The sequence below is a fragment of the Entelurus aequoreus genome, linkage group LG03 (assembly GCF_033978785.1).
Source record: "Entelurus aequoreus isolate RoL-2023_Sb linkage group LG03, RoL_Eaeq_v1.1, whole genome shotgun sequence".
NCBI classification, from domain to species: Eukaryota; Metazoa; Chordata; class Actinopteri; order Syngnathiformes; family Syngnathidae; genus Entelurus; species Entelurus aequoreus.
In genome coordinates, this window is record NC_084733.1 from 83,755,541 (window position 1) to 83,772,431 (window position 16,891).

Consider the following 16,891-nt stretch of genomic DNA (forward strand, 5'->3'; position numbering starts at 1 on the left):
GAGAATCGCCAGGAATCGGAATCGAAACAAAGAATCGGAATCGTTCGAATTCAAACGATGCCCAACCCTAGCTAGGAGTGCTAAATCATCAGCAAAATCCAGGTCTTCCAACTGCTCAGTCAGGCTCCACTGTACGCCGGTGCGGTTATTGCTCGTTGTTTGTGTCATGGTCCAGTCTATACAGAGGATGAACAGGAAGGGCGAGAGCATGCATCCCTGCCGCACCCAAGTCAGGACCTCGAAGGGCTCTGACAGGCAGCCTCCATGGAGGACACGACACTGCATCCCTCGATAGGTGTTCTTGATAAGGTTAATCAACTTTGGGGGAATGCCATAGTGAGCCTTCACTCTCCACAGCATCTCCCGATCCACACTGTCAAAAGCCTTTTCAAAATGGATGAAGTTGACATAGACAGGAGAGTTCCATTCAATGATAATCCTAAGTGTGGCTATTTGATCTGCACAGGATCGGTTGTTCCTGAAACCAGCCAACCATGGACTGCCTTTTGGATTCTCTCCAGTAGGATGCGGTTGAGCACCTTCCCTGGCGATGAAAGCAGCATTAAGCCTCTGCAGTTCTTGCACTCCCTGAGGTCTCCTTTCTTGGGAATCTTGACAATGATGCCATCTCTCCAGTCTGATGGGACATTTTCTTCCTCCCAGACGGTTGCCTAGTCTATAAAATCCGCCACACCTCCCTGGTACCGAAGTACATGTCAAACTACTTCCTTAACGTAAATGACCGCCATAACCACAACACCAGGGGGAGCTCCACTAACCACGTTAAACCCAGATTCCGATCTAACAAAGGTCTGCTGAGCTGTGTAGAACTTGCACCTGGCTCGCTGACAACAAGCTATCCATACACTTGGGTAAAACGGAATCCATCCTGTTTGGGTCCCACATCAACCTTAAGAAAGTCAATGACTTCACCATAAAAGTGGGTGACATTGTTATCACCAGGAAAGATGAGGTCACCTACCTAGGTTCCATTCTAGAGGCTAACCTTTCCTGTGATAAAATGGCAACCAAGGTAATCAGAAAGGTTAACCAACGAACGAGATTTCTCTACAGAATCTCCTCTCTGGTCAACAAAAGCACCTTGAGGATTCTGGCGGGAACTCTCGTTCAACCCTTTTTCGATTACGCATGCACCTCCTGGTACCCTAGCACCTCCAAAACCCTCAAATCTAAACTCCAAACATCTCAGAACAAGCTAGTCAGGTTACTTCTAGACCTCCACCCCAGATACCACCTCACTCCTACCCACTTCTCAAAAGTGGGCTGGCTCAAGGTGGAGGACCGAGTTAAACAACTTGCACTGAGCCTAGTCTATAAAATCCGCTACACCTCCCTGATACCGAAGTACATGTCAAACTACTTCCTTAACGTAAATGACCGCCATAACCACAACACCAGGGGAAGCTCCACCAACCACGTTAAACCCAGATTCCGAACTAACAAAGGTCTTAACTCATTCTCTTTCTATGCCACATCAATGTGGAATGCGCTCCCAACAGGTATAAAAGAAAGGGCATCTCTATCCTCCTTCAAAACCGCAATAAAAGTTCACCTCCAGGCAGCTACAACCCTAAACTAACACCCTCCCCGGATTGTTAATAATCAAATGTAAACAATCAAACGTAGATACTTTTTCTTATGCCTTCTATGTCCACTACTTGCTGTCCATATCCTACCAAGTCAGACCTACACTGTTCCAATATCCATTTCTCTGTTCTCAATTGTTGATGACTGATGATAACAACCAAACCTAACCCCGCCCAAACACACACCCCGGATTGTAAATAATGTAAATAATTCAATGTGATTATCTTGTGTGATGACTGTATTATGATGATAGTATATATGATAGTATATATCAGTATCATGAATCCATTTAAGTGGACCCCGACTTAAACAAGTTGAAAAACTTATTGGGGTGTTACCATTTAGTGGTCAATTGTACGGAATATGTACTTCACTGTGCAACCTACTAATAAAAGTCTCAATCAATCAATCAATTGCATGAGTTGGTAGAGCATGCTGGGGGAGGTTTCGATGTCTGCCTTTAGGGCTTCAGCTGGGATCTCCTCTGCCTTGCCTCCTCTCAGGGCCCTGATGGCCTTCTTGATTTCTGTCTTGGTGGGAGGGTTGCAGTTTATTCCCAACAGGTCTGTGGCTGGTGGGATCTCTGCTGTCAGTTGTGGCGGGGGGGGGGGGGGTTGTCTATCGAGCAGTTCTCTAAAGTGTTCTGTCCATCTCTTTAGTTGGTCCTCCTTGGTTGTGAGTCGTGTACCCATGTGTGTTTTTAATGTGTGATGGTGACTGTTGAAACTTGCCTATGAGTTTTTTTGTAGTTATGTAAAGTTCTTTGAGGTTGTTTTCCCCTGCTGCCTCCACTGCCTGTTGTGCCAAATCCTTAATGAACTTCTTTTTGTCCTTTCTGACACTTTTCTTCACTTCTTTGTTTGCTGCTTCATATTCTTTCTGTGCTGTGGCCTTCGTTGCTCTGGTTTTGCTTCTATTTAGTACCTGCTTTCTTGAACGTTTCCATGGAAAGCCACGGTTTGTCATTTCCCTTTCTTCTCCCAATCACTTCTTGACATCTCTCTTTCCATATTGTTTTCAGACTATTCCATTTATCCTCCACTGATGTAGGAGTTTCTTGCAGACCTTGTAGTGCTAGGAACCGGTTGTGTAGCGTGACTTTGTACAGTTCTGATGTGCCTATATCTTGAAATTGCTGTATGTTGAATTGGACTCTTCCTTCTCTATGTGTTGTGCGTTTTAATTTCAGCTGGATTTTTGCTGTAAGTAGGTAATGGTCTGATCCAGCGTCAGCTCCCCTTTTCACTCTGACATCCAGCAATGAGCAGACGTGGTCGATCTGGTTTTCTGTTGCATGGTCAGCAGACACCCAGGTTGCTTTATGCACACCCTCGTGTTGGGAAATTGTCCCACCAATGACCAAGCTGTTGTCTGCACAGACTGCTGCAAATCTTTCTCCATTTTCATTCATGGTTCCTAGTCCTTGTCTTCCCATGTTCAATTCATAGCCATTGTGTTTCCTCCTAACTTTGCGTTCATGTCTCCCATCAGAATCTTGATGTCCTTTCCTTTTTTTGGTCTCAAGTATGTGATATAGTTGGTTGTAGAAATGATCCTTAGAAACTAATTGTTGAAGCTTCGAAAGTGGAATTCTTTCCCATTCTTGTTTTATGTAGAGCTTCAGTCGTTCAACAGTCCGGGGGTCTCCGCTGTCGTATTTTAGGCTTCATAACGCGCCACACATTTTCGATGGGAGACAGGTCTGGACTGCAGGCGGGCCAGGAAAGTACCCGCACTCTTTTTTTTACGAAGCCACGCTGTTGTAACACGTGCTGAATGTGGCTTGGCATTGTCTTGCTGAAATAAGCAGGGGCGTCCATGAAAAAGACGGCGCTTAGATGGCAGCATATGTTCTTCCAAAACCTGTGTGTACCTTTCAGCATTAATGGTGCTTTCACAGATGTGTAAGTTACCCATGCCTTGGGCACTAATACACCCCCATACCATCACAGATGCTGGCTTTTCAACTTTGCGTCGATAACAGTCTGGATGGTTCGCTTCCCCTTTGGTCCGGATGACACGATGTCGAATATTTCCAAAAACAATTTGAAATGTGGACTCGTCAGACCACAGAACACTTTTCCACTTTGCATGAGTCCATCTTAGATGATCTCGGGCCCAGAGAAGCCGGCGGCGTTTCTGGGTGTTGTTGATAAATGGCTTTCGCTTTGCATAATAGAGCTTTAACTTGCACTTCCAGATGTAGCGACCAACTGTATTTAGTGACAGTGGGTTTCTGAAGTGTTCCTGAGCCCATGTGGGGATATCCTTTAGAGATTGATGTCAGTTTTTGATACAGTGCCGTCTGAGGGATCGAAGGTCACGGTCATTCAATGTTGGTTTCCGGCCATGCTGCTTACGTGGACTGATTTCTCCAGATTCTCTGAACCTTTTGATGATATTATGTACTGTAGATGTTGAAACCCCTAAATTTTTTGCAATTGCACTTTGAGAAATGTTGTTCTTAAACTGTTTGACTATTTGCTCACGCAGTTGTGGACAAAGGGGTGTACCTTGCCCCATCCTTTCTTGTGAAAGACTAAGCATTTTTTGGGAAGCGGTTCTTATACCCAATCATGGCACCCACCTGTTCCCAATTAGCCTGCACACCTGTGGGATGTTCCAAATAAGTGTTTGATGAGCGTTCCTCAACTTTATCAGTATTTATTGCCACCTTTCCCAACTTCTTTGTCACGTGTTGCTGGCATCAAATTCTAAAGTTAATGATTATTTGCACAAAAAAAAAAAGTTTATCAGTTTGAACATCAAATATGTTGTCTTTGTAGCATATTCAACTGAATATGGGTTGAAAATGATTTGCAAATCATTGTATTCCGTTTATATTTACATCTAACACAATTTCCCAACTCATATGGAAACGGGGTTTGTACATATATATATATATACATGTTTATATATATATACATACATATATAAATACATATATGTATATATATATATATATACATGTTTATATATATATACATACATATATAAATACATATATGTATATATATATATATACATACATATATATATATATACACTTACATATACATGTATATACATACATATATAAATACATATATGTATATATATATATATACATACATATATATATATATACACTTACATATATATGTATATACATACATATATATGTATATATATACAGTATATACATACATATATATGTATATATATACACATATACATACATATATATATATATACACACATATACATACATACATATGTATATATATATACATCCATATATATACATAAATATATATATATACATATGTATATACACATATACATATATATACATATATATACACACACGTATATATGTGTATATATATATATATATACACATACATATATATGTATATATATATAAGCATATATATACACATGTATATATATACACATACACTATATACATATACATACTATATACGTACATGTATATATACATACATACACTATATACATACTATATATGTATATGTATATATACATACATATATGTATAGTATATATATGTATATACATATATATGTACATATACGTGTATGTATAAATATATATATATATACATATTGTTTTACTTCTTATACTTCTTTCTCTGACAAAAAGGGCTTAAAAAAACTAAAAAATTAAAAACTTTTAACTGATAGATCTAAAGCTGATCTAGAGACTAAAGCATTACAAGTAAAAAAAAAAAAAAATTGAATTTTTTTTTTCTTAATCTCTTATGAGAGGGATCTTTTTGGATCCACAATAAATATAGTGGGAGTTTTTTACATGTATAAAACCGTTTTTGCTAAAAAAAACAAAAAAAACCCTAATCAAAATCAATAGAGTTATGAATCATTGACCTATTAAGGCTCCGATTATTTCACACCAAATATTCTACTTTAAACATTTTTTTTGTGGGGAAAATATTGCATATTTTGTGTTTTTGCTGCAAAAAAAAAAAAAGTTTTGACAAAAGACCATAAAGCAGAAAAAAAACCTTGATCTCAACAGATAAATATGAAGATGAGCTAGAGTTTTAAGCGTTTAATAAATAAGAAAAAAAATAAATGTATGACTTTTTATGACTGATACCCTTCCAGGTTCTTGGGACCAAACTTGAGGGGAGCCCTAAAAGTAAAAAACAACACCATATATACAGTATATATATATATATATACCCTGTATATATATAATATATAAAATAAGATAACTAAATTAAAAACATTTTCTTGAATAAAAAAGAAAGTAAAACAATATAAAAACAGTTACATAGAAACTAGTAATTAATGAAAATGAGTAAAATTAACTGTTAAAGGTTAGTACTATTAGTGGACCAGCAGCACGCACAATCATGTGTGCTTACGGACTGTATCCCTTGCAGACTGTATTGATATATATTGATATATAATGTAGGAACCAGAATATTGATAACAGAAAGAAATGGGGGGAGGGAGGTTTTTTGGGTTGCTGCACTAACTGTAAGTGTATCTTGTGTTTTTTATGTTGATTTAATAAAAATTTTTAAAAAACGATACAGATAATTAAAAAAACCGATACCGATAATTTCCGATATTACATTTTAACGCATTTAATTACAAGTAAAAAAAAAAAAAAAATTTTATTTTTTTTTATTAAACACTTAGAGGGATCTTTTTGGATCCCCAATAAATATAGTGGGAGTTTTTTTTACATGTATAAAACTGTTTTTGCTAAAAAAAAAAAAAATTACTAATCAAAATCAATATAGTTATGAATCATTGACCTATTTAGGCTCTGATTATTTCACACCAAATATTCTACTTTAAACATTTTTTTTGTGGGGAAAATATTGCATATTTTGTGTTTTTGCTGCAAAAAAAAAAATTTTTTTGACAAAAGACCATAAAGCAGAAAAAAAACCTTGATCTCAACAGATAAATATGAAGATGACCTAGAGTTTTAAGCGTTTAATAAATACGAAAAAAAAATAAATGTATGACTTTTTATGACTGATACCCTTCCAGGTTCTTGGGACCAAACTTGAGGGGAGCCCTAAAAGTAAAAAACAACACCATATATACAGTATATATATATATATATATATATTATTGATTTTGAATATAAAACATGAAAATGGTCCCCAGATGCTTAGATTCTGTGTACAAAGTTTGAACACCGCTGCTACAAAGTAACATAATTCAGAAAAAACGCATTATTGTTCCCTGGAAATATTGAGAATGTTGGAAGTAAAAATCATAAGCATGAACAAACAATACCAAAAGAGAAATATGTACCAATGAGTCTTTGCAGTTAAACTGGTGTGTATGCTAAGAAGACAACTTTGACATAACTTAGAATTAAATTATTTCCAAAATACGATTCACTTGATCCTTGAGTCACCAGCAAAGTCTAATTAACCACAATTATCCTTCCTTTGAACTTTAACATGTTTAGTTACTAATGACATTTCATATTCAAAATGCGAACATGAAAACAAGAGACATTGACGTCGTTCCCCATTAAAAACGTCATACCCCAATTCCCCAGATACACCCAGCTCTTCTGATGCACTTACAGCAGCAAGAAAGTTGGGTTTTTGGTTTCGAGCTGCTCCGACGCCCCCTGCTGGTCACTTCTACATCCATTTCCTGTCGTCCTGGTGCAAAGTCTCGCAGACATGATGTTCTAGAGTCCGGCCTCAGTGGACGTCAGCGCTGGATCCTGGAGACCAGGTAGTAGAGCAGGAAGAAGGCCAGGACCAGGCCCACGGAGACGTAGCAGAGGATGCGGCGGTTGTCCCGACTGGAGCGCACCATGGTGGAGAAACGCTTGACGCTGCCGCTCAGCAGGCCGGTGGCGCTCAGGAAGTTGGAGTCCTGCAGGGAGAGGAGGAGGTTCTTAACCTTGGACCGATCACCCCAACTGGGTGGTGGACTGAATGGGAACTAGACCTGGGCCGATAACGATATACTCACCTACGAATGATTACCGATATTATCGTCGACATTACTTTGGGACCAAACAGATGAAATAAATCATCGATATTATTACGTAAACAATCGTCTATATTTTAGTGACGTAACATGAATAAAACGATAACAATAAAATAGCAATACAATAAGTTCTGTCTTTTCTCTTTGACGTCCACAGTTCCCAAAAACAATTTGAAATGTGGACTCGTCAGACCGCAGAACACTTTCCCACTTTGCATCAGTCCATCTTAGATGAGCTCGGGGCCCAGCGAAGCCACCGGCGTTTCTGGGTGTTGTTGATAAATGGCTTTGGCTTTGCATAGTAAGAGTTTTAACTTGCACTTACAGATGTAGCGACCAACTGTAGTTACTGACAGTGTTTTTTGAAGTGTTCCTGAGCCCATGTGGTGATATCCTTTACACACTGATGTCGCTTTTTGACGCAGTACCGCCTGAGGGATCCAAGGTCACGGGCATTCAATGTTACGTGCAGGGATTTCTCCAGATTCTCTCTGAACCTTTTGATGATATTACGGACCGTAGATGGTGAAATCCCTAAATTCCTTGCAATAGCTGGTTGAGAAATGTTGTTCTTGAACAATTTGCTCACGCATTTGTTGACAAAGTGGTGACCCTCGCCCCATCCTTGTTTGTGAATGACTGAGCATTTCATGGAAGCTGCTTTTATACCCAATCATGGCACCCTAGTGGGTCCATGACAATGACTTCTGTTTTGTTTGATCAGCCGTTTTACTGCCGTGTAACAGGTTTACAAATGTCTGTGTTAGTATTATTACCTTACGATGACATTTTTTTTGTATTTTTTCAGTTTCACAAATTCCTCAGTAAATTCACCAAAACATCACCATGGAGTTCCATCCATTTTCTACCGCTTGTCCCTTTTGGGGCCGCGAGGGGGTGCTGGAGCCTATCTCAGCTGCATTCGCGTTTATTGAGTCTGTTTAGCTGATTGGAGAGCTAGCTTGTGCAGCTAATGGGTTCATGACGATGACTTCCGTTTTGTTTGATCAGCCGTTTTACTGCCCTGTAACAGGTTTACAAATGTCCGAGTTAGTATTATTAACTTGCAATGGCATTCTTTTTGTGTTGTTTGACAAATTCCTCAGTAAATTCACTAAAACGTCACCGTGGAGTTATTGAGTCTGTTTAGCTGATTCGAGAGCTAGCTTGTGCAGCTAATGGGTTCATGACAATGACTTCCGTTTTGTTTGATCAGACGTTTTACTGCCCTGTAACAGGTTTACAAATGTCTGAGTTAGATTATTTTTGTGTTGTTTCACAAATTCCTCAGTAAATTCACCAAAACGTCACTGTGGAGTTATTGAGTCTGTTTAGCTGATTAGAGAACTAGCTTGTGCAGCTAATGGGTTCATGACGATGACTTACGTTTTGTTTGATCAGCCGTTTTACTGCCCTGTAACAGGTTTACAAAGGTCAGTGTTAGTACTATTAATTTACAATGACATTCTTTTTGTGTTGTTTCACAAATTCCTCAGTAAATTCACCAAAACGTCACCGTGGAGTTATTGAGTCTGTTTAGCTGATTGGACAGCTAGTTTGTGCAGCTAGTGGGTCCGTGACGATGACTTCTGTTTTGTTTGATCAGCTGTTTTACTGCCGTGTTACAGACAACATTTGGAAACAATTAAGGTATAGAAATAAACTTTGTGTAAATAACTCTAAATTTAGTGGGTGCGGCTAATATACCGGGTGCTCTGTATAGTTCGGAAAATACGGTCGTTAAGCTGAACCTGAACAATGACTAAGCGGATGTTGAAACCTTTGAGTAACCTTCAAGGTGACGCATGACATCCTGTCGTTTAACATGCTAAAGAGGTGAAAAAGGGGGAGGAGCAAGACCGAGGCTTTTTGAGATGAGTAATAGACTGGCATTTGTGTTGATGGTTGAAGGACTCCGAAGAAGACCAAGAAAGAGACAGAGTTAACAGATACAGACTTGGAAAGGTCAGCCAAACCTTGCAAAACTCCCTCGACTCACTATCAAAGCCCAAAGAACAACCGCGGTTCTCGTCTTTCACGCCATCCAACAACGTGCGCGGTGACTGTGTCCACCACAAACCCAGGAAGCCTCAGGAAGTATACGTCCTTGTGTTGATGCAACTGACTGAATATTGAAAACAATGTGTGGTCACCAGTGGACCGAGTCCAGGTCATCGGGACCCGTCGGCGAACGCAGTTTATGCGCACGTGTAGTACCTACGCCTGCAGCCGCAGACTCATCGGACGTCGGCCCAGGTCTAGAGTCGACCATGTCGTATGAACTCACCATGCCGTCCAAATACTCGTTCTGGTCTTCGGCCTCTCTGTCGATCTCGTACGCCAGCTGCCACAGAACCACGTGGGTAAACAGACCTCACATTACAAAACAATCAGTTCATTCTGTCACTCGTTTAATTAACAATGTTACATGTGTATATGCCGCCACCATGTGGCCGGGGCAGTTAATACGTCTTTGAGAAGTGTGTATTTTCAATCAAACTTTGTTGACCGGAAGTTGCATCAGTCAAGCAGAGAAATGTACGGTGCCAGCACATGCAAAACCCAAAACCGGTGAAGTTGGCATGTTGTGTAAATGGTAAATAAAAACACAATACAATGATTTGCAAATCCTTTTCAACTTGTATTCAATTGAATAGACTGCAAAGACTAGATATTTAATGTTCACACTGAGAAACTTATTTTTTGTTGTTGCAAATAATCATTAACTTGGAATTAATGCCTGGTTCACACCAACGGCGCTTGCCGCGCTTTAAAGCGGCGAGCAAAGCGCTGTCATTTTTGTCAATTTTTCCACGAATATCCCGATCTCCGAAGTAATGTTATGCTTTGATACGCTCTGATACGAATTAGTTGCCGCTTTGTTACCGTTCCTCACGATTTGATGCCGCTTTAAATCACGCTTTGATACGTTTTATTACGCTTTATTGAACTTTATTACGCTTTGATGCGATCCTGACGCTTTAAATCAGGCTCTGACACGATTATCAAGCTCTGTTGTGCATTGTTACAACAAAAAAAAGAAAAAAAATGTGAAAAACTCAGTATACTAAGTTTTCCTCACATTTTTTTAGATTTATCTATTTATTTGATTTCTCTTTTTGTTTTATTATATACAGGATAAAACACATAATGTAATAAAAAAGAGAAATATGATAAACAAATAAGTAAAAAAAAAAGTGAAAAACTCAGTATACTGTTTTCCACATATTTTTTTATATTCATTTCTTTTTTCAATTTCTCTTTTTTTCCCGTTATATTATGTTTTATATCTTCATTTCTTTTATTTCTTTGTCATCTTAGTAAATATCTATCTTTCATTTCTTATGCTAGTTGACAATAATAAAAGGCATTTCTTTTATTTTTTGTATTCATTTATTTTTTCAATTTCTCTTTTTTTTCCGTTATATTATGTTTTATATCTTCATTTCTTTTATTTCTTTGTCATCTTAATAAATATCTATCTTTCATTTCTTATGCTAGTTGACAATAATAAAAGGCATTTCTTTTATTTTTTATATTCATTTATTTTTTCAATTTCTCTTTTTTTCCCGTTATATTATGTTTTATATCTTCATTTCTTTTATTTCTTTGTCATCTTAATAAATATCTATCTTTCATTTCTTATGCTAGTTGACAATAATAAAAGGCATTTCTTTTATTTTTTATATTCATTTATTTTTTCAATTTCTCTTTTTTTCCCGTTATATTATGTTTTATATCTTCATTTCTTTTATTTCTTTGTCATCTTAATAAATATCTATCTTTCATTTCTTATGCTAGTTGACAATAATAAAAGGCATTTCTTTTAAACGTAACATATTCTCTTTATTATTAACATTTTCATACAGAAAAATTATAGACAGTAATGTCAAACTGCAACATCAAACAGCAGAAGTACAGAAACAATGATCATCGTATAAAAAAGGCAATGATGCAAAAGAGAATGGATTTGTAATCCTGTGTTGGTTTTACATAAAGTGTCAATGTCACTAGTCAATATCACAGTCACTTCCTATTGCGCTTTGAACCAAGATCTGTTAAGCTTTCCTACGCTTTGAGTCAAGCTTTACTGAGCTTTATTCCATTCTTGACAGAGCGCAGAATTTTTTTAAACCGTTTAAAATTTTTGGCGAACTTCCCGCATGTCCCGCTTCACTACAAGCTTTCCCACGATCCATTAGGACCCTCACGCTTTAATCAGGCTTTGTTACGCTTTAACGCCGCTTTGCATGCCGCTTTAAAGCGCCGTCAAAGCGCCGTTGGTGTGAACCTAGCATTAATGGCTGCAACACATTGCAAAAAAGTTGGCAGAGGGGCATTTTTACCACTGTGTTACATGGCCTTTCCTTTTAACAACACTCAGTAAACCTTTGGGAACTGAGGAGACACATTTTTGAAGCTTTTCAGGTGGAATTGTTTCCCATTCTTGCTTGATGTACAGCTTAAGTTGTTCAACAGTCCGGGGCCTCTGGCGCCACACATTCAATCAACAATCCAAAAGTAGTCAAACAAAAATTAATGATATCAACAACAGTATCAATATTAATAAGAATTCCAACATAGCAGTGATTAGAAATCCCTCATTTAAAAAATGGGTTTCAATAAAATACTTTTTTTTTTATTACTAAATACATTTGTTCTTTCAATTTTGACAAACAAAAAAATTGCATATTTTAAACTTTAATATTATCTAATCATGCCAATTTTTTGTTTTTTTACCAAATGTATTCGTTCTTTCAGTTTTGACAGACAAAAAAATTGCATATTTTAAACTTTAATATTATCTGATCATGCCAATTTTTTTGTTTTACTAAATGCATTTGTTCTTTCAGTTTTGACAGACAAAAAAATTGCATATTTTAAACTTTAATATTATCTGATCATGCCAATTTTATTATTATATACTGTAAAAAAAAATAAAAAAAATAAATATATATATATATATATATATATATATATATATATATATATATATATATATATATATATATATATTAGAGATGTCCGATAATATCGGCCGGCCGATATTATCGGCCGATAAATGCTTTAAAATGTAATATCGGAAATTATCGGTATCGTTTTTTTTATTATCGGTATCGTTTTTTAAAATTTTTTATTAAATCAACATAAAAAACACAAGATACACTTACAATTAGTGCACCAACCCAAAAAACCTTCCTCCCCCATTTACACTCATTCACACAAAAGGGTTGTTTCCTTCTGTTATTAATATTGTGGTTCCTACATTATATATCAATATATATCAATACAGTCTGCAAGGGATACAGTCCGTAAGCACACATGATTGTGCGTGCTGCTGGTCCACTAATAGTACTAACCTTTAACAGTTATTTTTACTAATTTTCATGAATTACTAGTTTCTATGTAACTGATTTTATATTGTTTTACTTTCTTTTTTATTCAAGAAAATGTTTTTAATTTATTTATCTTATTTTATTTTATTAATTTAAAAAAAAAAGGACATTATCTTCACCATACCTGGTTGTCCAAATTAGGCATAATAATGTGTTAATTCCACAACTGTATATATCGGTATCGGTTGATATCGGTATCAGTAATTAAAGAGTTGGACAATATCGGAATATCGGATATCGGCAAAAAGCCATTATCGGACATCCCTAATATATATATATATATATATATATATATATATATATATATATATATATACACACACTTTAAAAAAAAAAGTTGAGAAAACGCAAATTTTCAAGGCAACATGATGCAACAAGATTTTTGCGCCTTCTCAACTTTTGACTACTGCTGGCCAGACACTGTTTTGTAGTTAAACATAGTGAAACCTTATTTCTGAGTCTGACTAACTTGAAAACTATAATTAGTCCAACAATTGCAAATCGTATTTTTTTACAGTGTACCAAAACAGTGTCTGGCCAGCAGTAGTCAAAAGTTGAGAAAACGCAAAAATCTTGTTGCATCATGTTGCCTTGAAAATGTGCGTTTTCTCAACTTTTTTTTTTTTACAGTGTATATACTGTATTGCAAAACTATTTTTGTGAGATAAAAACAAATAGTTAAATATCTGCTTGTCACCTTTATTTATGATTTTAAAGCAAGTTATACGTAAAAAAATCCAATAATCAAATGCATATGCATTTTGACTAATCATGATTAATCACAGATTATGTAAATTAATTTTTAAAAAAGCGGCCCTCTGAAAGCAGCCATTACTGCGACGTGGCCCTCAAGGAAAATGAGTTTGACACCCCTGACCTAGAGGTCGTTTGACCGAGTCGGCTCTCAGTGCTGCTGGAGTGATCGCCAAGTTCCAAAGTGTGTCCAGGTACCGACACGTGGCACCATTAGATTTTACGCGAATCGGTGCCCGGTCGGACTGGCGGGGATTCAGTCGGTGCTGGAAAAAAAAAGTACCAAATCCGGTACCCAGTCCTACCTGGAACCGATTAACAAACGAGGGACGATTGTCCACCAAAAAAATATGTTCATCCAACACACTCTTCAGCACTCAACGTGTCTCAGGAATCATTGAGGATTGATTTACTATTATTTACTGATTTCTTTATTTGGCTTGTTGTGACTTACCGATTTCAGCCTCGAGACTTTGGTGGCCAGGTTCTCGGACAGACGTTTATTCTCGACATCTAGCATGTCTTCCACGGATCCACGGCCTGCAAGGATAGAAATATCAAATATAGATGGATAGATAGATAGATAGGTCTTTATTGTCATTGCACAAGTACAACGAAACTTTGTTTTCAGCACAAACCCGTTCAAGATTAGACAAACAAACGGTGTACAGGGTTACAGAACAGGAACGCTGATGGGTCGCCACAAGGCGCCCCGTAAAAGATGGGAAAAAGGTAAAACGCTGGGGAAGGATGAGTAAAAAAATACAATCTAGACTGGGCTCCTAAGGGGGCCCAGTCTGGAGTGGGAAAAAACCTCCATAGCAAAGCACATATACATATTACAACGTACATCTCGAGATATTTAGCAACAGAGGGAAGGGAGTGCGAGGTCATGATGGTAGGCCGCAGCTCTCAGGCGCTGACCATCCATTCATCAGCCCTATGGGATTTGTGTCGAGGGCGTTGGGTTGGGGGGGTAGGGTGTGTATGTGCGGCGTATATTTTTGTGGTTGCATGTGTGTGTGTAAGCCCGTAGTGTGTCTCTGTTCCGCGGCCTTGATGTTTGTGCAGTCGCTAGTCTAAAATATATTAATAGTAAATATATGACATATTGCTAACACTTCTGTTATGTATAGGGCAATCACTTACTGGAATCAACTTCCAGAATATCTGGTATCAATCACCGGCATAGTGGGTTTTAAGAATAGACTGAGAGGAGAAGTATTGCAGAAAGAGATTATTCTAAAATTGTACCTAATGTCATGACTGGTTTTATTGATTATTGACTATTTTATTGATTCTGGGACAAGCAGTAGAAAATGGATGGATGGTACTTTTTCGTCACTTATTGTTTGTCTTTGGTGCACTAATGTGTATAGTTGAGGCCATTGGTTATTTGTTTTATTTTTGCAAAAAAAAAAAAAAAAATACATATTTATATTTGATATGAACATTATTATGTAAACTCAAAGTTATTGTTTTTTTTTTGGTTCTTTGTTGTTGCTATTTTTTGTATTACAACATTTTATTATTTGATCATGTTGTACTGCATTGTAATCTTTTCTTTTGTGATTGTGTGATGTTTTTTTGCCTGGACCCCCGGGAAGTATAGTCTCCACTGCGGTGCAGACTAATGGGGATCCTTAATAAACTAAACTTCTGCCACAATATGGTCGCTGTTGAAATACTACTAGTAAAAGCAATTAAAAAAAACAACAATTAAGTGTTTGACAGCGTATTCAATTGGGGGTTAAATCACCAAAATGATTCCCGAGCGCGGCCACCGCTGCTGCTCACTGCTCCCCTCACCTCCCAGGGGGTGGACCAAACGCAGAGAGTAATTTCACCACACCTAGTGTGTGTGTGACTATCAGTAGTACTTTAAAATAATATCAAAGGAAGACAGAGACAAGTTTTCAAAACATCAAACTATCAACAACTTAGCCTGCTAGCAAAGCTTCGAGTCTCATTTTCGGCACCGCGCGGTCCAAAAAACGAAACAACTCTAATCACCAGCTTCTCCTTAAAGACCCAAACGACGAAACGCGACAATTTCGGCGTCGTTAGTTCGTTGTTTTCACTAGCAACGTTTGCAATTGACGTGTCAAAACAAACACTGTTACCTCCGTTCCAGTCCGCCATGTTGGAAAGTGACGTCACGATCAGCTGCGCGGAAGTGACTTTCTTTCCCCACGCCCTTTCACTATAAAAGAGATCAAATTTGGTTGTTTTTTTTAAATAAACAACTGTAACATATAAATGTTTGTCAACATTATTATGCTCCAGGCAAAATGTTTTCCACATAAATGTCGATTAAAGAAAGTAATGAATTGCTTAAATATATATTGGAAAAATATATCACTCTTGAATCAACACAGTAGTTAATACTATGTTCAATGTTAATTACAAACTAAATGTGGGATATACATGATAATGGAAGTATAATAGTTTGTATACAGTATATAATTGGTACAAAGGTTTAACTAATATGTCACATATCTTTACTGTGTATATAATTGAACAGTGTTATGTTGTGTACAAGGTGTGTTTATAATATGCTGTGCAAAGGAAATTTCATAATTTTTGGAAGCTCATCTTGTATTTGACATTGTTTATAGGGTTAGGCGCAATAAGTGTTCAACTTCAGCCTAAACCCTTTCGGTCTGCAACATTTTAAATTTATAAATGTACAACTGTTTGTTTATGTAAAACTGTTTGTTTATTTTGTTGACCACTGACCGAGGAAATAATAAACTAACTAAAAACTAATTAACGTGGACCCCGACTTAAGCAAGTTGAAAAACTTATTCGGGTGTTACCATTTACTGGTCAATTGTACGGAATATGTACTTTACGGTGCAATCTATTAATAAAAGTTTCAATCAATCAATCAATCAATCAAAGGCCTACTTTTTCTAATTGGCTTAATGGGTTACAATTATCAAGCAAATCTTGGAGAATGATTAAGAGTACAAAAACCCTTAAATTGATGTATTTGTTAAAAACATTTAAAGTGATTTACGTGGCCCTTTTTGTATTTTTTTATGTTATTATTATTATTATTATTTATTAATAATTAATACTCTGTATGTATTTGATTTTGTTTTCTTTCCTTGTTGTTGAAAGTGCCTTGAC

General features: G+C 36.9%; 1 protein-coding gene across 1 annotated transcript; it reads right to left on the minus strand.

Moving 5' to 3' along the window:
- Positions 1–6,603: 6,603 nt before the first annotated feature.
- Positions 6,604–15,944, minus strand: bet1l (Bet1 golgi vesicular membrane trafficking protein-like). Its single transcript, XM_062040718.1, has 4 exons — positions 15,880–15,944; positions 14,211–14,296; positions 9,895–9,951; positions 6,604–7,490 (listed from the first exon to the last, which is right to left on the minus strand). The coding sequence occupies exons 1-4, from the start codon at positions 15,896–15,898 to the stop codon at positions 7,323–7,325; spliced, it is 330 nt and encodes a 109-aa protein (XP_061896702.1). The 5' UTR covers positions 15,899–15,944; the 3' UTR covers positions 6,604–7,322.
- Positions 15,945–16,891: the final 947 nt, after the last annotated feature.